The sequence below is a fragment of the Carassius gibelio genome, chromosome A15 (genome assembly GCF_023724105.1).
Source record: "Carassius gibelio isolate Cgi1373 ecotype wild population from Czech Republic chromosome A15, carGib1.2-hapl.c, whole genome shotgun sequence".
Classification (NCBI taxonomy): domain Eukaryota; kingdom Metazoa; phylum Chordata; class Actinopteri; order Cypriniformes; family Cyprinidae; genus Carassius; species Carassius gibelio.
In genome coordinates, this window is record NC_068385.1 from 17,803,612 (window position 1) to 17,825,418 (window position 21,807).

Genomic DNA, 21,807 nt, shown 5'->3' on the forward strand with positions numbered 1-21,807 from the left:
GTATATATTCGATTTTCTTGAACACGGAAATAATATAAAGATTGACAGTTCAAATTTAATTGAGATATGCTTTAAATATTGATAATAAAACCTTAATGTCGCGTAACTCCATCTGTGTGAAGCAGTGAAGCAGAATGAGACAGCACTGACACACACCGAGCACACGGTGGCGCTGTCCTCATCCGAAGAACTGCCTCTTACTCTGGAACTCTCAACAAAACACAGTATAAAGAAATAAAGAACAACATTACTCTCTCTCTCTCTCTCTCTCTCTCTCTATATATATATATAATATATAGATATAAATATAGATATATTACAAATTAAGATGGAAACATATTATTTTGTAAATATCAAGAATGTAGTTATGTTATTGCTGCTGTATGCTCTATTCTCCTACATGAGGAGCACTGGCCACTTTGAGCAAGAAACAACCCTGTCACAAATATATATATCATTGTTGTCATATATATCATATCATTGTTTCTGGGTCGTAAACTTGAGTTGTTTAATTCATTTATTAATAATTGAATTAAAAAATATAAAACAGTCATGGTTTCAGTATATGTATACTTAGCAAAATCATGACAATTCCTATTTTAGTTATGAACAGAATATTTGATATAATATGTGAAGCATCCTAGATCAGAACTGGCTCTCACATCATCGTCATCATCATCATCAGATGGAGCTGGACACACAGATGTGTTCACACAGAAAGAAGAGGAGAATATGAGAGAGAAACAAAACTGAAGATTGAAATCGAAGACAATATATTCCTTCAGATCTGTTGCAGTCTTCAACTCCGTCTCATTCACATTTTTTTGGGAAAATATAAAGCATTTCTTGTTTATTATGTCACGTTAAGGGCTAAATATCAGCAAATGGTGTTTTGTGTTACACATGCAGTGTTTTCCAGTTTCTCCGTCAGACCCAGACAAACTCTTTCTGTGTTTAAATCAGGTTTGGACATCATGATATCATGAGCTCTTCAGATCATTCATGTAGCTGAATCAAACTGAATCAGGCCAGACGTCAACAACAACTTTATTATTTTCAACATTTCATGTTTGCACGTGACATTATTTCATTCTGACACTAAGTGTTTTTTATATTCCTCTTGAAAAGTGAAAAAGTGAAGTGTGGCTCGACAACAACATCACACAGTCGTGTGTCTCAAACACAAATGGAGGAACATTTATATAAAAATAAGTCTACTTTCATGCAATTTATTTTCTTTATTTTTATTATACAAATGTTTACAGAGCAGGGTTTGCAGATGGTTCTCCAGCAGATATCGTGTGTGTGTCCTCAAACAGGCGTAAGAAAACACTGGCAGATGTGAGGAAACTGAGAGTTTTATTGTGAATGAGCTTTAGTGCTTCTTCTTCTTCATGCCAGAGCCTTTAATGTTGAGTTCATTCTGCTGGGTTTGATTCGCTGTCCTCTCTGTGAACACACAATCGTAAAGAAACTGAGACATTATCATATTAAACAGGACAAATCTCATCTTTCAAAGGGACTCTGTCTGAACTGCAAATATTCTGTCTAACTGTGTCAGGATGGCAGATATTTTACATTTATTAAGTCTTGTCAAGATGTCTTAACAGAATATCAAGAAGAAGACACCACTGCATGAGTAAAGTAAAGTAGCATCAGCTTTCTATGAATCATGATTTCTACCAGCTTTAGGGACAAACTGACATCTAATGGGACCCATGTGAAATATTTAATTTAAAAAATATTGTTTTCCAAATTTGGCATGCATGGCATTTATTCATTTATGCATGCATAAATAACAATAACAATTAGCCAAAATATATTTTAAATATTTGCTAAATATATGATGCAAACAGTAAGGGCTCGTTGAAATATATTTTTGAAATAGAAAAAATATTGTGTTTCATGCTTCATATACATAAATATATTTGATATCTAATAGTAGCCTTCTTTTAGGCTTTGTTTGCTTTTATTCAAACTGTGTTAGATGTTCACACATATTATAGACAACAAAGAAAGTTTTTATTCAAAGGTTCTTGGAAAAATATGCAAAATAAAAATGGACAGAAAAAATATTTATGTCAATATATTTTTAAACCTATTTTAGCGTGTGTTGTGTGTAGTTAATTATGCTAATGTTGTGTGTGTGACCTGCGTGTGTCCTGTGGGGCGGTGATGGGCGCTCGGTGGACCGCTCGGTGTCTCTGTGCTTCCAGGAGGGACATGGGTGTAGACGTCCTGAACCTGGACACCTGGCGCTGCCACTCCTCGTCGAAGGACTGGGCCTCCGCTGGGAACACAAACACAGCAGCTGAGCAGTGCTGGGACCGGCTGCTTACTGTCCCTAATCAAGAGTTCAGCTCAGGTCCCTGTCATCTCCTGTCTGTGCTCACGACTCATTTCCAGCTGACAAATCTGCTTTGTTTGAGCCACAGTGCTTGGTGAGTGATATTTGAAAACATCCTCAGCATCAAATGTGTGAAACTTATGACTTTTGATTTCACTGTCTTTGAGGGGCAGTTGTGGCCTAATGGTTCGAGTCTCAGGTCTGGTTGGGATTGTCTGTGGGGGGTGAGTTAGCACAGTACCATGACTTCTGAGAATGAGACGCCACATTCCACTTTCAAGTATTTTTCTGTTTTTAATTATTTTTGTTTCTGCATTATTGCAACTTAATATGTGTTTCTGGATCAAAACATGTGTTTGGCCTCATTAATGTAATGCAAGGATGTGTTTGTTTTTTGTTTGACTGCTTAAAAAATGTCACATTGTGGCTTTATAGGAGTAGTGATCCAAAACTGATGAGCAAACTGCTAAGTATTAGAAATAGCTTCTGCAGGTTTTATTAAGGTGAATTGAAGACTTTTTAAAGACCTTTTTATAAAAATAAATAAATACAAATGAAGGAATAAGTTAAATGGAAAAATAATATATATATATGTGTGTGTGTGTGTGTGTGTGTAATAATATGGTACCATAAAATTAATAATACAATTATAATAATATTTATACATTTAAAATAATATCTATTTATATATAATAACAAAATAATTATATAATTTATTATATAATAATAAAATAATATGTTCTCTAAATGTAAATGTCTTACATTAGAATGCTTTAAAGCGTAAAAATACTTAATTGCTTAAAGCACTTTATTGCTTAGCACTTTGATCCTTGCTTCAAGCTTTGCTACCATTCGGACGTTCTAGCTTACTGCTCTGCTCTGCGCTTTGCTTCTTATTTCTGTACTTTTTTTCAGATTTTTCTAAGATTTTTACCTCAGCAGATCAGCACAGTGCTCAAACAACAGATTTTTGGCACAAACGCTGAAACTAAAAACATTGGGACTGGAATAATACTTCAAAAAGAAGACTTTGTCTCCCACTGCTAACAGCTTACATTCCTGTGACGGGATAACAACTGCCTACCAAACAGAAGAGAGAGAAAATGCCTCCTGTTGGATTTACTTGTTGCATGAACTGCTGCAAACTTCTACAAAGGATTGTGATTCTTGAAACAAAGTTACTTGCTGGACTTCCAAAACAGACGGAACACTTAGCAGACCGTCGTCATGGACCCCCTCAGCAAACAGCCGGTGAGTCCCATGAATCTTCTGAATCTCAACAGTTTATACGAATCTCAACAGTTTGTACCAAGTGTAGAGGAACAAGCCGAAAATGATCGCCACACATCTGTACATCTTGAGAACAGATTTGAAACATAAATGAATGCGGGTGAGGAATCCCCAAATGTATTTAAACATGGATCTGATCAGCCAGCAGCAAACACCGCTACTAACAGGCGCTCAAGGACGAGCAGACAGCGGCTTTCAGCTCAGAGCGCAGCCGAGCCCAGGACTCTGATAGTGGGTGACTCTGTTATCAGAAACATCCATAGCAGGACTACAACAACATGCTGCCTTCCTCAAGCAACGGTCTCTGATGTGAACAATGAACTTCAGAACATTCTGATGAAGCACAAGACTGCAAATCAAATCATCATCCATGTGGGGAAGAATGATATTCGGAAAGAGCAGTCAGAGCTCCTTAAGAAGGACTTCAGTGAACTCTTTGAAACACTTTAAAGACTCAAAGTTCAGTCTTTCATCAGTGGACCACTCCCAGCAAGGGGAACAAATATGTTTTCACGGTTGCTTGGGCTGAACACATGGCTACAAAGATCTTGTAATATAAAAGGAGTACATTTCATCGACAACTTCAATCTTTTCTGGGGCAACAAGACAATTGTTGCGGGGAAGTCGTGGCCTAATGGTTAGAGGGTTGGACTCCCAATCGAAGGGTTGTGGGTTCTAGTCTCGGGCCGGACGGAATTGTGGGTGGGGGGAGTGCATGTACAGTTCTCTCTACACCTTCAATACCACAACTTAGGTGTCCTTGAGCAAGTCATCGAACCCCCAACTGCTCCCCGGGCGCCGCAGCATAAATGGCTGCCCACTGCTCCGGGTGTGTGCTCACAGTGTGTGTGTGTGTTCACTGCTCTGTGTGTGTGCATTTCGGATGGGTTAAATGCAGAGCACAAATTCTGAGTATGGGTCACCATACTTGGCTGAATGTCAAATGTCATTCAGCACACACACACCGGGTCCGAGTCATCATGTGGTTGACCAGGGAAGCCAGGACAACATATCACAGTCATCTCACCAGACACATTATCCCTCTCTACAGCATTTCCACTTCTGTGCTTTTCACAGAAAATGGAGGAATTGGTGTATGCTGGGACTAAACTCTCTCACTTATTTGCTGCAAGCCCGCAGATGTGTCGGGTCCCCGCTATAATAGCAGCAACATTCACAAATGCTTACAGAACAAGCGGGAACCCAATGTGCCTGTAGCCTTCTCTAATTCAGTTATATCACTTAAATATAAATCATTTCTAATCAATGACTTTATAACCACAAACAATCTGGATTTTATGTTTCTAAACAAAACATGGCTAGAAGACAGCTGCAGTGCAACAGTCCTCAATGAAGCAACCCCTCCTAACTTCACTTACATGAGTGTTTGCAGGACTGTTAGGAGAGGTGGAGGTGTAGCTGCTCTATTTAAAGATCTATATCAATGCAAGCAAGTGTCATTTGTCAGTACTTGTCTTTCGATTATCTAGGGATTGTGCTGAAAGGTGCTCCACGCATTCTGTGTATCATTATTTACAGGCCTCCAAAATACTCTTCAGCATTTGTTGGAGAGGTCACAGAAATGTTATCAATGATTTCCTCAGAGTTTGACTGTTTTGTTATTGCAGGGAATTTTAATATTCACATAGATAATGCAGAAAACAAAACTACAAAAGAAATGATAACGGTTCTAAACACTTTTGACCTGATTCAGCATGTGCATGGACCCACACACAAAGGTGGACACACTCTGGATCTAATCATCAGTAGGGGTCTAAACATTTCATCCATTGTTATTAAGGACATAGCACTATCTGATCACTTCTGTATTTTCTTTGATATATTGATCTCTGCTACCACTGAATCTAGATCTGTCTCTGTCAGAAGGAGATGCATAAACGAGAACACAAGTGTACTATTTACGGAGGCTATATCTTTAACACCAAGCATTTCTGCAGACTCTGTTGAAATTCTCCTTGATTCCTTCAACTCAAAAGTTAAGAATGTTATTGATGATATTGCTCCAAAAATAATCAGTAAGAAAAACAAACAGACATAAATCAGTTTGGAGAAGATCAATAGCAGTTCAGACTATGAAAAGACAATGCAGAAAACTATCGGTGCTGGTATTGCTAGATCTCAGTGCTGCGTTTGACACTGTCGATCATAACATACTACTAGAGAGACTGGAAAACTGGGCCGGGCTTTCTGGGATGGTACTCAAATGGTTCAGGTCATACTTAGAAGGGAGAGGCTATTATGTGAGTATAAGAGAGCATAAGTCTAAGTGGACGTCCATGACTTGCGGAGTCCCACAAGGGTCAATTCTAGCACCGCTCTTGTTTAGCCTGTATATGCTTCCACTAAGTCAAATAATGAGAAAGAACCAAATTGCCTATCACAGCTATGCTGATGATACCCAGATTTACCTAGCCTTATCTCCAAATGACTACAGCCCCATTGACTCCCTCTGCCAATACATTGATGAAATTAATAGTTGGATGTGCCAGAACTTTCTTCAGTTAAACAAGGAAAAAACTGAAGTCATTGCATTTGGAAACAAAGATGAAGTTTTCAAGATGCATACCTTGACTCTAGGGGTCAAACAACTAAAAATCAAGTCAGGAATCTTGGTGTGATTCTGGACACAGACCTTAGTTTCAGTAGTCATGTCAAAGCAGTAACTAAATCAGCATACTATCATTTAAAAAACATTGCAAGAATTAGATGTTTTGTTTCCAGTCAAGACTTGGAGAAACTTGTTCATGCCTTTATCACCAGCAGGGTGGACTATTGTAATGGGCTCCTCACCGGCCTTCCCAAAAAGACCATTAGACAGCTGCAGCTCATCGAGAACGCTGCTGCCAGGATTCTGACTAGAACCAGAAAATCTGAGCATATCACACCAGTCCTCAGGTCCTTACACTGGCTTCCAGTTACATTTAGGATTGATTTTAAAGTACTTTTACTCGTATATAAGTCACTAAATGACCTAGGACCGAAATATATTGCAGATATGTTCACTGAATATAAACCTAACAGAGCACTCAGATCATTAGGATCGAGTCAGTTAGAAATACCAAGGGTTCACACAAAACAAGGGGAGTCCTCCTTTAGTTACTATGCTGCCTGCAGCTGGAATCAGCTTCCAGAAGAGATCAGATGTGCTAAAACACTAGTCACATTTAAATCTAGACTCAAAACGCATCTGTTTAGCTGTGCATTTATTGAATGAACACTGTGCAATGTCAGAACTGATTGCACAATATTTTCACAGTTTTTTTATTTTGTTTTATGTAAAATCATTTTTGAACTGTTTTAAATTCATTTTAATAAGTAAATTTTTAAAATAATTTTAAAAGTTTTAAAATAGCTTGTTTTATTCTTGTTATTATTTTTCTTCATTATTATTTGACTTTCTTTTATGTAAAGCACTTTAAGTTTAAGACTTAAATAGCTCTGATCTCAAACTCTAAAACTATACTTCTGATCTCACTGCAAAAAAAAAAAAAAAAAAAAAAAAAAAAAAAAAACTGTATTTTTGTCTTGTTTTCCAGTGCAAATGTCTAAAGATACTTAAATACAAGATACATTTACAAAATTACATGAAATAAGACCTTATTGGCAGAAATGTTTATATTTTTAAGCAATCACTCACTTTATTCAGTTCCTCAGGAAATAAGATATTATATTTTCAAATTGTACCTCAAGTAAATATATCTTTATTTAGGGATGTTTAGATATGAATACTGGAAAACAAAAATAGCTTGGAAGAAACTTTTTCTTCCAGTGCATGCAACATTTAATGCATGACTTCATGATTTCAGACCTTTTTAGGCCTTAATTTGTGAAGTGATTACTGAGCAAACATAACTAATAAAAATAATGCTTGTTTGTGCAGTAAAAGAAAACAGTAAAAGAGCATGCAGTCAAAGTGTTTACACCAGCAGAGAAACAGGTGTTTCCTCACTTTCATCCATGTTCTGGAAGTCCTGGTTGAGCTCCTTCTCCCCGGTCTTTCTGTTCTCCTTCCTCTCGATGACGTGGCCTCTGTCCTGGATGTGATGGGCGATGGACATCTTCTCCAGTCCGCTCTCAGAGTCCTTCAGACTCTTCCTGGTCTCCTTGATCTGGACACACAGAAGCCAGCATCACAACCCTGATCTGCAGGAGGTGTGAGGTGTGTGTGTTTGAGAGCAGGACTCACTCCTCCAGGTGCACAGCGCCTCTGAGACGAGGCCTGGAACACTTTGGGCGGCTCGTCTCCCATCTTTGAATACGTCATGACGGAGGAAGAGGAGTACGAGTGACTACTGGGGTCTGACGGCATGTTCTCCTGAAAGAAACATCACAAAAACATCTCAGAGACTGTGAATGCTTCTCTGACTGGGACGCTGAATTCAGTCGAGCAGTGGAACTACTGACTGACAGTGAAAGACACGCTTTTAGTTTATTTGTGATGAGGGCTTCTTCGTTAACGATAAGAAATCTGTAAAGAATCAGAATCACTGAATTGCTTACAACAGGCATCCCTGCTGATAACTAAGAAAACAGCTCATTACAAAAAAACGATTTCAAAAGAACAGCGTGTCTTATCATCCTTGTATGAGGCCAGTTTTTGAAAGATGTACACTGACTCTGGGTTGAAGAGGTCAGATGTCAGACTTACAAAATTTCTATGCATCGCCTCCATCCTGTTCCTCATGCTGTCCATCATAGAGAAAGGACTGTGAAAGAAATCCAGCTCCTGTAACACGAATCACACACATTTAAAGACCTTCCTTCACATGCAGGGACATGAGGTTTCTCTATATATACTGCAGACAGCAGTCTTTTATTAAACCATTTTCTCATATTTAGAGCTTAAATGCAGACTGTGTGATGCTGTTATGCTCTTTGGCCAGAGTTGACGTGAAATGCATCTGTAACTCATTTGACCCATTCTGTCATGTGATGGATTTCAAAACAGGAACTTTATTTTCTCCACTATGAACTGATGTGACTTCTATTCTGATTGTTTCTATCGTCACAAGCTTTGATGAAGAGGTGAAGCAGTTATGTGATTTTGATGAGTCAATGCTATGAGCATGACACGACATGATAGGGTCTGAAGAACCCAAACAGAGAGCGGACAGCTGCTACACAAACACTATATAAAGCATTGATCTATCCAGCACACATCAATAATACACGGCTGTGAGAGGGACACTGTATATAGCTGTGAGGACACACTGGAGGTCACAGGTCACAGCGCAGGTCAGAGTTCACTGACCTTACAGTATCTAAACCTGAGATGTGTGGGAGTCACTAAACTGAAGGTAAAAGATGAGTAGCAGAAGTGACATGATAAGCAGTCACAGAATATAACTGCAAACAGATGTTCTTGGTTAATTCGGTTTCTTTTGATTTCGTATTTTAATATGAGATTCTCATCTGTATGAACAACATGGAGAATATAATGGTACAACGTGTGAAAAGACAATTCTATTTGGATGGACTGAAGAGCAATGTGTGAAAACTGTAACAAACACCAAAACAAAACATGCCAGACAATCACACTTAATTAAACACACAACAGATGATGAAAACTAAACAGAATGTAATTGTGACAAAAGCATGTCTGAGTTTGAATGCTTGGGTAGCTCAGAGAGCTCTGGATGACTCCCAAATCTGGTAGCTGTCACCTCTGGTTATGGTGTCTAATAATGGCGAAGCAGCTCGTGTTTCTCTGAAGGTTTCGAGCAGCACTGCCTCAGCGGCTTCTTACGGTCGAGTCGTTTAAAACCATCTACACTCCTCCAGCTAATAAAGCCCCTGGAGAGCACGGCTCGGCTATCTGCTTGTGCTGGAGTGTATTTTTAACCCGCCTGAGGACGGGTCACGAATGCTATTTTAGGTGGGCTGTGTTTGGAAGACACAGGCCTGAGGTCACGACCCATTTATGCTGCATGCTTTCACAGCGCTGGTCTCTTCTGGGCAGAAGAATGATTCGACAGACCCACTGGGAAAAACACTTCTGATTTAGCAAATGAGCCACACAGCAGAGCTCTCAGAAGATGAGACGGTTCTTGGAATGGTCAGGACATCAGTAACGCTTCAGATGTAGCCTTAACATTGAAAACATTTCTCAGGTTACTCTGTTACTAAATGCACATGTGACTCATAAGCTGCTGCGCAATGTTGCCAAATAAGTAGAAGTGTTTTATATGATCAAATGATGATCACCATGTGAAGCAACCAACCAAAAGGGAAATGTCATAGTCCAATAATTTTTCACTTTTAAAAAATCCTATTCAAGCTAAGTTTAGTTAACTGCAACAACATCTTGAGCGCACTGTCCTGTCTGCGTCTGAGAATGTGTTACTCGACGGCAGCGATTTGTTCAGCCTATAGCCATAATCCTGAAATATTCAGATAATCTACCAGTGGTTTCTGATGGTCTCAAGCATACAGCACACACAAACAGCAAGAAAATCTGCTGAAATCACCAGCTCAAATCCGACTAGTTGGGCTGTCGACTATGAAGTTACTGGCTGTATGTCTGTTGTCACAGGCTGGCTCATAGCTTGTGGCAAACATGAGGGGACACAAACAAGTATAGGCCAATCAAAGAAAAAGGTACTTTATTGTAAATCAAAAACTATTAACTTTAAATAAGAAAAAAGGAATGAGGTGTGAGAATGTCATAATAATGTAAGGTGTGTGTAAAGTGCATGGATGAAGGAATCTGTGTGTGTGTGTGTGTGTGTGTGTGTGTGTGTGAACATGACTGAGTGGAAACTAAGTAAAACTATAAAGGAACAAATGAAACAGGATCATACCTGGAGGAGCAGAGAGAGAGAAAAGAGTGATTAGAAACAACTTAAATACCCTGAGCCCAGGTGGCTCCAATCACTAACGACCCACCTCTGCCTGCAGGAGGATCCGCCCCTGCAATGCAGAGGAGGGGCCGTGACACCCACCTCCTTGAAATGAGGGTCCCACCCTCAGCCCAAAATTTGGCCCAACCTAAAAACAATCCAAAGTTCCCCCCCAAAAAAAGCAGTCCCAGCTCCTAGCAGTTTTCCGGGAAGACTGGCATCTACCTGCAATTTGAAAGATTTCCCAAAATTTGGTGCAGCCAATAAGGGTGCCAAACACAAAAGAGCCTTAGCTGCATCAAATGCCTCTTGACACTTGACATTCAGCCTTGGCCTTCAACAGGTTGGTCAGTGGGGACACTAATACAAAAACGTTTTTACAGAAAGCACGGTAGTACCCCATCATTCCCTGGAAACACATCAGTTCTTTCTCTGTGGAGGGCCGTGGAAATTGCTTTACAGCCCAGACCTTGGTTTCCACCGGACAGACAAAACCCTGACCAACATCCTTCCCTAGGTATGTGACCGTAGCCTTGGCAAACTCACACTTTGCCAAGTTAATAGTCAACCTGGCCCACACCAGTCTTTCGAACAAGGTTTGCACTCTCCCGATATGCTCCTCCCAGGAGTCTGAATAGATGATCACATCATCCAAATACATGGCACACCCTTTCAGACCTGAGACCACCCAATTCATCAGCCTTTGGAAGGTTGCTGGAGCATTCTACAAACCAAAAGGCATCACTGTATAAGAGAACAAACCAGACGGAATTATAAAGGCAGCAATTTCACATGCTCTTTTGATAAGGGGTACTTGCCAATAACCTTTTAAAAGATCAAATTTGCTAACATACTTTGCTGACCCAACTTGATCAATACAGTCCTCCATCCTAGGAAGAGGATAAAGGTCTGATTTAGTAACATTTTTAACTTTTCTATAATCAGTGCAGGGTCTGAAAATGGAATCAGACTTTCTGACCAGAAGACAGGGTGAAGCCCAGTTCAAACAACATGGCTCAGCAATACCATTGTCCAACATATATTGTACCTCTGTTTTCAATTGCAGTCTCTTCTCCTCAGATACATGATAAAACCTATTTGATAGGCTTACCATCTCCGATGTCAATGTTGTGCTCAATTAAATGGGTTTGCGATGGAGTATCAGAAAACAAAACAGGGTAGTTTCTGATAAGCGCTACCAATTCATCACGTTTCTCAGAGTCTAAATGATCTACCAAAACCCCAAGGTTTTGCAAAGTCTGGGAATTTTTCAACCGGCCTTGCAAGACCTCATCAGAAACCCTAACGACCTCCTCTTCTCCCCCCTCCACAAAGCTAAAGCCACAAGATGCACCACTGGAGTGCCTTCAACTTTGATTTGATCATGGGAGTGATAACATTTTAACAGGTTCACATGGCATAATTTAGAGGACTTCCTAAGACCAGGGGTTTCAATAAAATAGTTCAAATCTGACACTTTTCAGGCAAAATACTGTGGTCCTTTTACTGTGTTGCGCAAAGGTGAACTTACAAGAGGCAAAAGAGAGAGTACCCGATCACCGGGACTAAACTCGCGCAGCTCAGCCTGTCTGTCATATCTCAGTTTAATTTTCTTTTGAGAATGTAATGATAAAATCTCCATATTCATCCGGAAGAAGGAGGCGGGAAACGGCGCACAATAAAAATAAAACTTTAATGACAAAAATTAACACAAAACAGCTCACCAGCCCCTCACGTACGACTGGTGTGCACAAAATAAAAAGCAAAACATAAAATAATGGCCCAGGCCTGGTCCTCTCTCGTCCTTCACGGTTGTCGCTCCAGTTTTATATCCTTCCGCTCCCTCACGGACGGCAGCCGCCCCTCCATATCGTGGGCGGCTGGCAGCGAGCTCGCCCGTCCCCGGCAACTAGCTCCAGCCCACCGCCTCGAGCATCCATGGCGGCACACTCTTCGCCTGCTCGATGGCACCGCGGATTCACCACAGTGGCGAGGGATCTTCAGCAGCGCGTCCCTCCTTCTCCCGGGCTTCGGCACCACTGTAATGATAAAATCTCCATATTCATCCGGAAGAAGGAGGCGGGAACCGGCGCACAATCAAAATGAAACTTTAATGACAATAATAAACACAAAACAGCACACCAGCACCTCCATCTCCTACGTGGGACTCGATACCGGCGGTGGGGCGCAGGTGTAGCTGATTTCCCAATCATCCCGCCGGCCTCACTCCTTGTTCCCACGTCCCTCGGCCCCGCCCCACTCGCCACAGAGAACATTTTAGTTTCTCTTTTGCTAGTTCACAAGCCCTATACAACTTCAGCCTAAAACCATTTACATAGTCAATAAGGTTCCGAGGAGGTTCCTCAGGCAAACAACCATCCTGCAGCACTGCTAAGGGCACACACAGCTTATGACCAAACACGAAGTCATTTGGGCTGAACCCTGTGCTTTCCTGCACTACTTCGCGAGCAGCTAGTAGCAGTCAAGGTAACTCCTCCTCCCAATCTGCAAACAGATCTGTACAGTATGAGCGAAGCAAGGACTTTAACGTTTGGTGAAAACGTTCCAAAGCTCCCTGGCACTGAGCATGTAATGCAGTAGACTTATTTTAATTGAAGCTGTTTGAGAACCTGCGCAAATAAATTGGAGGTAAAGTTAGACCCCTGATCTGACCTGATCTGGATTTTTGGAATTCCAAATGTTGAAATAAATTGAGTTAACGCTTTAACTACTGATTTTGAAGTTATGGTACTCAAGGCAAAAGCTGCCGGATATCTAGTTGCTTGACACATAACAGTTAGTAAGTAGTTATGACCTGATTGGACCGTGGTAAAGGCCCAACACAAATCGATAATAAGATGCTCAAAAGGTTGCCCTATGGCTGGTATTGGATACAAAGGAGCTGGCTTTACAACCTGATTTGGCTTGTTTGTGCACTGACATGTATGACAAGTTTTAATAAACTGAGCTACATACCGCTTTAAACGTGGCCAAAAAAAAAATAACGGAGTATGCGATCATAAGTTTTACAAACACCCATATGACCTGCCACATCACCATGTGAAGTTTGCAACTTCAGGTACAACTACCTGAAAAACTGGTTCACCTAGACCCTGGTCACAGTGTGGAACCCATTTCCTGACCAACAGCCCATCAAGAAGAAAATAACACTGAGCACTATTTCTCACCACTGAATCAGGAAACGCTTTATTAAAAAAATCAGCCGAGGTAATATCTACCTTTATCTTACCTCAAGAACTAGTCAACTGTTCTGTTTGTAGTTTAACTGGCAAATCAAGGCTTTCTGGCTTACTCTCAACCTCCTTACATGAGACAGAGCGAGTAACAGCACAAACTGGAAATACCTCCGGAGACACAAAGCTGCAATCTGGAGATACCTTTGCAGGGGGCACTGAATCTTGCTTTTTAAAGATGTTTATTTTGCCATCTGCCCACACCTAACTACCTGCCGAGTCATTCCCCAAAATCATATGGACTCCCTCTACTGGCAACTGGGGTCTAACCCCAACAGCTACATCACCCTCTACCAAACCACATTTAAGGGTAAAATCATGTAAAGGAGAAGAGAATGGAACTAAACCCATGCCACATACCATTATACAACTGCCAGAATCAGACTTGTTAGAGAACAGCAAAACAGATTCCAAAATAAAAGAATCTAAAGCTCCAGTGTCTCTTAAGATCTTAATTGGAACATCTTGGTCGCCATCTACCAGGGACACTACACCATCTGAAATAAAAGCTGAAAAATCACATTGGGAAGACTCTGAACCAAACTCAACTATTGGCTGAAAAAGCTCACCATGCTGATCAGAGGCTGTAGCAGGAACTGCTAACACAGCAGGTTTAAATTGATCTAACTTTTTTTATTTAAGTAGAGGACAATCTTTCTTCCAATGTCCTTCAACTAAACAATAGCGACAGGTTTGAATATTAACTGGTGCTTTAGGACCCCCAGAACCAAACTTCTGAGGCCTTTGGAACGAAGCGTGACACTGTCAGTCCATATCAGTCTGGTATTTGGGTGAGCACCTGTCCCTCATTTGGCAGGACAGTCCTGAAACTCAAAGCCAGGGCCTGAATTTGGTTTAGGAAAATGAAGGGGACAATCATCTGACCTAAATGCTTCTTCAACCAATGTATACGTGATTTCACAATGTAGGTGTTGATTTCTATTTTATATAAAAGCATATGACTCAAGACTGTGCTCTGTAATTTAATGTTCTCTGTGTGTTTGGACTTTGGTTTCATTTCCTGTCTTGTGTGCCGTAGGTTTGTCTTTTAGTTTTTTCACTAAAGAAAATATATGTGATTTTTATTTTGAGAATTAAGTGCATTAACTGCATTAAGATTTATTTTATTTTAATTATTTTTTTCTGTCTCATCATTGCCATGGTTATCACTATGTCAGTTTTAATATGATCATCACTCCTGAAAATTTGTCAGCCTCTCACCTGGCGTTTACACGGGGAAGGCCACTGGTTTAAAAAGAGAAGCTGGAATCAGATGAAAGTCATTACCAGGAATAAGTGTACTGAGAGGTGGGGGATCACAGACTAAGTTTAGTGTTCTGAGCTGCCGGAGTGACCAGCTGGTCCTGTGACGCTCCGTAACGGTGACACGCCGTCCAATGATAGCATACAGCAGACAAACAGCTTCTGAACACATCTACCCGGTTTCACAATAAACTCTTATTGTCCTATTTTACCAAAAAAATTACATTTAAGCACATCCCCCTCAATAATCCTTAAAGAATCCTTACATCACAGTATTAATTTTTGATAATGATGATTAAAATTTAAAATCCTTGCACTTCTTATAACTTATCTGGCCATTTTTATACTGTATTACTAACAGACTGTGAGTAATAATACACAAAAAGTAAAATACCCAGCCCATAAAAACCTATATATATATATATATATATATATATATATATATATATATATATATATATATATATATATATATATATATATATATATATATATGTTTCAACAGAAATATAATTCTACAAATACATTTCTGGCCATTTTTAAAAATACATTTGAAAGTTTCCTTGTTAAAACATACATTTAAGATATATTTTTACCAATATCATTTATATATATTTTTGGTCTTAATTTGCACTGGGTCACACAAGAAAATGACTCGGTTCATAACTCAGCCCTCCTAGAATTCCCCCTTTATCAATAAGCCTTTTTTTATAGTATTATTGGTGTTTGCTAATTGAAGCATTACTCGTACTATTTGTAATGATTTTGTAGGGATTGAGCACCTGACAGAGGAGTATAATCTAACAATAAAGTATTTAATAGAGATTCTACAAAGAAATGCTGGAGAACACAGGAGTTATCTAACATTAAATATTAACACAAGACAAGGAAACAGAGGAAAACACAGGGCTTAAATAATCAGAGGAACTTAATTAGGGAGAACATTAACAGGTGAGCTGATTAACAGTCAGGGAGATAAACTGGGGAACTCGGGCACAGAAAACCCTAAACCCAACTCTATTGTTCAGATTCTTCTGATACTGTGGTAATCATGAATGGGAAGTGCCAAGTGTATAAATATAAAAAGATTAGACAGCACAGTCCTAATGAAGAATAAGTAGTTTCATTAGGAAAGACAAACTCTGGCACTCACTCGGTCACTGCGGACGCTTGGGCTGGTGTTGGGTTGAGCCGCAGCGCTGTGACCCCTGTGACCCCTGTGAAGGTCGTCTGTGATGCTGGGCATGAAGCCCTGACCGAAGGGGTCAGCGAAACCCCTCATCATCTGCCGCATGCGCTCATGATGCACCTGGAACGGGTCGCTGAAGAAGGAGACCAGACCAAGTATGCAATTAATAAAACATATCATTGTGTTGGTAATATTGCTCTGATTGTTGTGACAGTGCTTCTCAACTGGACAGGTGTGACAATCTAGACCTTGTTCAGTTCGGCTGTCGATGTGGACATGCCCTCATTCTCAATATCCATGATTTTGAAAGAAAATATGACCCGGACTACACTGAATACAAATTCACAGTGAGGAAAGACATGATTTGTGTGTGTGGTGCAGTGAATTACTGACTGTTGAGCCAATGCAGTTCATGCTAATATTACAGACTTCAGTACTTTTGTCTGATTCACAGAAGTCACACAGTGTGGAGTTAAGAAGCACTGCTCTGCATGCACTGAGGACAGAAGTGATGAGCCTACCTGGACGAGCTCCTTAACAACAGAAAGAAGAGAGACAAGAAACTTCATTACACTCAACTGACAGCACAATGGGTCCAGTGTATTCATCACACAGTGACTCTGAGTTCAACTAAATTACTGTGAGACTTTATATGAGAGCATGCATGGACATGTACAGTACCAGCTGATTCAGACACACCAGCTGATGATGAATCAAGGTTTATTGCACTAATAACAAAGCATACGATCGCATACGGAAATGCAATATAAGAAATATATATTGCTCTATATCTATATACAGTTATATAGCCATATATGTTACCTATAATTCATACATACATTCTCTAGGTAGATATGAGTTTATAATATATACTGTATAAAATCACCACAGCAAAATTTGTATAGTTACATATGTTAATGTGAAGATTTTTAAATGCCATTTTATTTAGTTATTAAAAAACACATAAATCTTCAAAAATATGAATGTTTTTATTTTGTTTTCTTAACATCAACATGTATTGACTGGTTTTACAATGGATATACATGTACATGAAATATATGTCAGAAAAGGTATAACACATACATACTATATATATATATATATATATATACCATATATATATATATATATATATATATATATATATATATATATATATATATATATATATATATATATATATATATATATATGTTAACATAATAATAATGATAATAACAATAATAATAATATTTTTCCCACCCAATTTGTTCTATTGGATTACATGTATGTTTTTACTTCGTATGACATATTACTCATATTACTTTTGAGTATGATCTCAGCCAGAAAAAAATTAACAAACAAATAAATGAATTAAATAAAAACACCATGACAGGCTTAACTAGCACTAAAAAGAATAACTAAAGAAACAAATCCTTACAATAAGATATGTTTTGAATCACAACATTTTGAAATATGACGCACTGAGTCTAATAGCTCATAAAGTGATATGTTTTTATGGATTTATTTCAATCCGGTTATATTTTCCGACTGTCTAATACAGAAGTGTGTGAGACTTACGTGAAGAAGGGCTCGTCGTCGAACTGTCTCAGCAGGCTGTTGAACATCGCGCCGCACTGACGCTCCGCACAGGGACGCGCTGCGCCTTTATCGACGCTCCACACCGCGAGAACGCGTCGCGTTGGCCACGCCTCTCCCAACGCCGTGTGCAGTGATGTCGTGGAAACTCTTATTATTATCTAGAAACTTCCATATTTATCTCACTTTCTGTTTTCAGTCGCACAAATCATGTAGTGCAGTGGCTATCATGAGACAGTGTTGGGCTCCTTACTACAAAAATGTCATTTATTACAGTAATATTGTTACATTTCCTTCACACCTCACAAAAGTTGCAACAGTGTCTTCCCCATAAAATTATTCTAAAATCTTTCTAACAATATATTTCTGCCTCATTTGACCAAAATCTACACTGGGTCGCAGTCCGGAGTTTTTACAAACACTCAGTGGTGACTGATGGTGACTTTTAAGAAATTGTGTTGCATTAATTGTCATGTGTAACTTGAAGCTAACTGGAGCCATAATTCCTCTGTTACCCATGTAAGATTATATTTCATTAAATATTTTATCAGAAGAAATCACATAAGTTCATAACATGGTTATTTAGAGTAATTTATATCGAGATCAGAGGGATGTGCACAAAAAAATTAAGCAAAGCCACAACGTACACATCTGTGTTCAGATCAGCTTCTCTCCTGACAAAATCAGTGTAATGACAATATTTCCGTCCTCTAAATGTACGCTTTTCCATATTCCAAGATTTCCTGATGCACTTGTGACTTCATGTGCCTGTGTGAGTCATGAAAATAATGAAAATAAATCTAGGAATTGTTGGATTTCAAGTCAGTGGAGGTTGAGGCATTAAAATTAATGCAACGAGCAATGGATGGTATTATTATTACTGAAATCTTACTAGTAATTAGTAACAATACTTGCTGTAACTGAATTGTAAAGTGACCATCTAGACAAAGTGGCCATGAGTTTATGTGTAACTTTATACCATTATATCTGTGTGGAGACTCCAGTGTATCGTCTCTCCAGTGCATGAGGAGAGTCCACTGATGGAGGTGTGTGTAAGAACATCCAGCAGAGACCCAATACATCGGCATTTGTCACACACACTCCCTCAGCACTTCTGCCAATGCACCATCAAACATCTACACTTAAACATGCGACTTTCATTCATGTGTATGTGTGTGTGTTTGAACATGCATGTTTTATTTTTGAAGGTATAAGGGCAGCAAGCTGGGATCTGGTCCCTGAAGGCTTTGCTGATAGTTTTGATTGCATACATGCAGATCTGCATGCCTCAGTGTGTTGAAGGCACATTCATGTTGTGTGCTGTAATTCTATGCCAGCGCTGTGAACCGCATGATCTTTCTATTTATAGGTCTGTTGATTAATAGAGTGATTGTAGATAGGCTTTATAGAGCTGGACAGACTCTGCTCACAGTAACACTCCAGTATCACTGATTCTAACATGAGAATATGGCTTTAGCAAACACACACTGCACTTTCTAACACCTTCAACACATGCATGTTCACTGTGTTCAGACCAGCGGAGCCATCTAGTGACTCTAGACTGTAATTATAGCTGTTGAAAAACAGTGAAAGACTGTGGTGATATTCCTTTATGTGTGTACTGACTCAGTAATCAGTAATCTAGCTATAGGAAAACATCAGTGTTAATCAAAGGAATGTTTCACCTTAGTTTTAAATTTGATATTAATATCAAACAAATATGTTTGACTAGTTTTTTGTACAAAACGAAGGCATTTGTGCACTGTTCTGTATGGTGCCCCTAAGGTGACATTGTTGGTTCATTTAGTTTTGTCGTGGGAATGTCATATTAACTCGTGGGAATATGATAATAAGTCGTGGCCATGAGATCATTTTGTCTAGTTAATGACATCCTTGTATCGTGGCCTCGAGACGCCATGTTGAGGAACGACATCCATTTCCCCAGTTTAATGTGTACCCAAACCTGCATGAGCATAGCAACCCGGGATTATCAGAGATGTATTCATTAATATTTTATTTTGAATTAATTATATTAGAGTCACATGATGCGCTCGAGGTAGCTAGACTTACCCAGGAGAGCGCTCTAGAAATCACCTAATATATGTTGAAATAAATTCCTGAAACATTGCCCAAATAGTTGTAAAAAGTCTACCTGATACTTGTGTGAAACGCAGAACTATGGAGCGTCGACCAAAACCCAGGAAAGATGAGCATAAAACCGCCAAAACTACTGAGAGAAAGTCCCCGCAAATGGCTGCCGAGGGGATCGCCTCTGAAGGGAAAAATACAGCGGGGGTTCTCGCCGCCGCACTGAAAGAGTTTCGGGAGATCATTGGGAGTGTTAAGCAAGAGCTGATCTCTCAAATGTCAGAACTTTGCAACTCCATTCAGGGATCAATTGATACCCTGACCCTGTCTGTCTCATTTATGCAAGGCCGGATCACTACGGCCGAGCAAAGAATCAGTGATGTGGAAGATAATGTTTCGGGAAATGAGCGGGCCCTCGATCTCCTCCAAAAAGAAAACGAGGTATGTAACAACAGTGTACCACAGGAACAAAGATGGCACTGTTTGTTCATGGCTGGCCGTCTGATATCTGTTTTGTTTGTCCTGTGTTTAAGTTCCTTTCTGACTCATACGTTACATGCACTTTTAATGTATGACAGTCAAACGCTCCTTAATATAAGGAGCTCAGTTGAAGTTTCATTAAGGACTGCTTTGAGTGGATCTGATTTTAATTGTCCACCTCCACCTTTTATAACGTCTATTCCTGCCTGCTTGCGCCAGTCGCTATGGGATTTTCTTGGGAGGAAATGCCGCCGACGGAGAGGAAAGCGGGGAGGAATTGGAGTCAAGCTAAAGTGATATTTAGCAAGTTTACTGGCGCACTACCCTTGCACGGTTTACTCTGATTTTGGGTTGGACAGTGTTCCGTACTATTTCTCAGCGATTCCTGGAGTTATTCATCAGTGTGTTCAGCAAGTAATCCTGAACGTTTCACATAGCTGTTGTCAGTACCGGTTGTTTTTTCATTCATGACCAGAAGGAGTCAACCATGGAAATCTTTGTCCATTGGGTCATGCAATACAGCCAGTTGGTGAGTCAAGATGGCCCTGGTAAACGCTCGATCTCTGGTCAACAAGACATTTATTTTGTATGATTTTCTCACTACAAATGATTTAGATTTTTTATTTGTGATAGAGAACCGGTTGACTGTGGGTGGTCGTAGTCCTTTCTCTGATCTTGTGCCTTCAAACTGTACTTTTATAAACTGTCCAAGAACTAGTGGAAAGGATGGAGGTTTAGCATCCGTCTTTAAAAGCAGCTTTGGCTGTCAGACCCTAAAAACCAATATGTTCTCCAGTTTTGAAGTACAAATGTTTTATCTGAAGAAAAGGACAAAAAGCTGGTGATTGCTGTCATATATCATCCACTGAAACCAAATAAGGATTTTATCAATAAATTTGCATTTTTTTAGGAGGAATTGTTACACAGTTTGACAGACGCTTGATTGTTGGGGATGTTAATATTCATGTTTGTTGTGATACTAATCCCCTAGCAAAGGATTTTACAAGTCATATTGACTCTTTTGATTTGGTCCAAATGGATAAAGGTCCTCCTACACATTCTCTGGGCCATACATTTGACCTGGTTTTGGTTCATGGTCTTTCTATATATGATCTTGAAATCTGTGAGATAAGTTTCTCTGATCATAAGCCTGCAATGCTTACTTGCTCTTTATCAGGCAAAATTTCCAAAGTACACAAGCCTGTACTCTGCTCTTGTATCTTTAGTCCTACAGTTCATGAAGAATTATCTTCACATTTTAATGAGGCCTATCAGCTACATTCTCTAGATCCTTTCTTTAATAATACAAATGCTGAACAACAACTTACTTGGTTTAATTCTACCTTCTCTGACATTTTAGATTCTATAGCCCCTTTGCGGAAAAGACAACAAAAATGAAAGGCTTAACAATGGCTAAATAGCACTATGCGGGCACTGAGATGAGTATGTCAGCGTGCA

General features: G+C 39.5%; 1 protein-coding gene across 1 annotated transcript; it reads right to left on the minus strand.

Moving 5' to 3' along the window:
• Positions 1-1,029: 1,029 nt before the first annotated feature.
• LOC128028674 (myeloid leukemia factor 1-like) lies at positions 1,030-16,398 on the minus strand. The gene is made up of 6 exons (XM_052615962.1): positions 16,168-16,398; positions 8,307-8,384; positions 7,845-7,973; positions 7,608-7,767; positions 2,152-2,290; positions 1,030-1,449 (listed from the first exon to the last, which is right to left on the minus strand). Exons 1-6 carry the CDS (start codon positions 16,381-16,383, stop codon positions 1,419-1,421), a joined length of 753 nt encoding a protein of 250 aa, XP_052471922.1. The 5' UTR covers positions 16,384-16,398; the 3' UTR covers positions 1,030-1,418.
• Between the last annotated feature and the right edge of the window lie 5,409 nt (positions 16,399-21,807).

Bases quoted from the DNA above. Each gene is read 5' to 3' on its own strand.
- LOC128028674 (XM_052615962.1), bottom strand. From the start codon at position 16,383: ATGATATGTTTTATTAATTGCATACTTGGTCTGGTCTCCTTCTTCAGC. The intron at 7,974-8,306 runs GTAAGTCTGACA...TGTTTCTTTCAG, and splicing joins AGGCGATGCATAGAAATTTT to GAGAACATGCCGTCAGACCC. The intron at 7,768-7,844 runs GTGAGTCCTGCT...CTGTGTGTCCAG, and splicing joins GGCGCTGTGCACCTGGAGGA to ATCAAGGAGACCAGGAAGAG.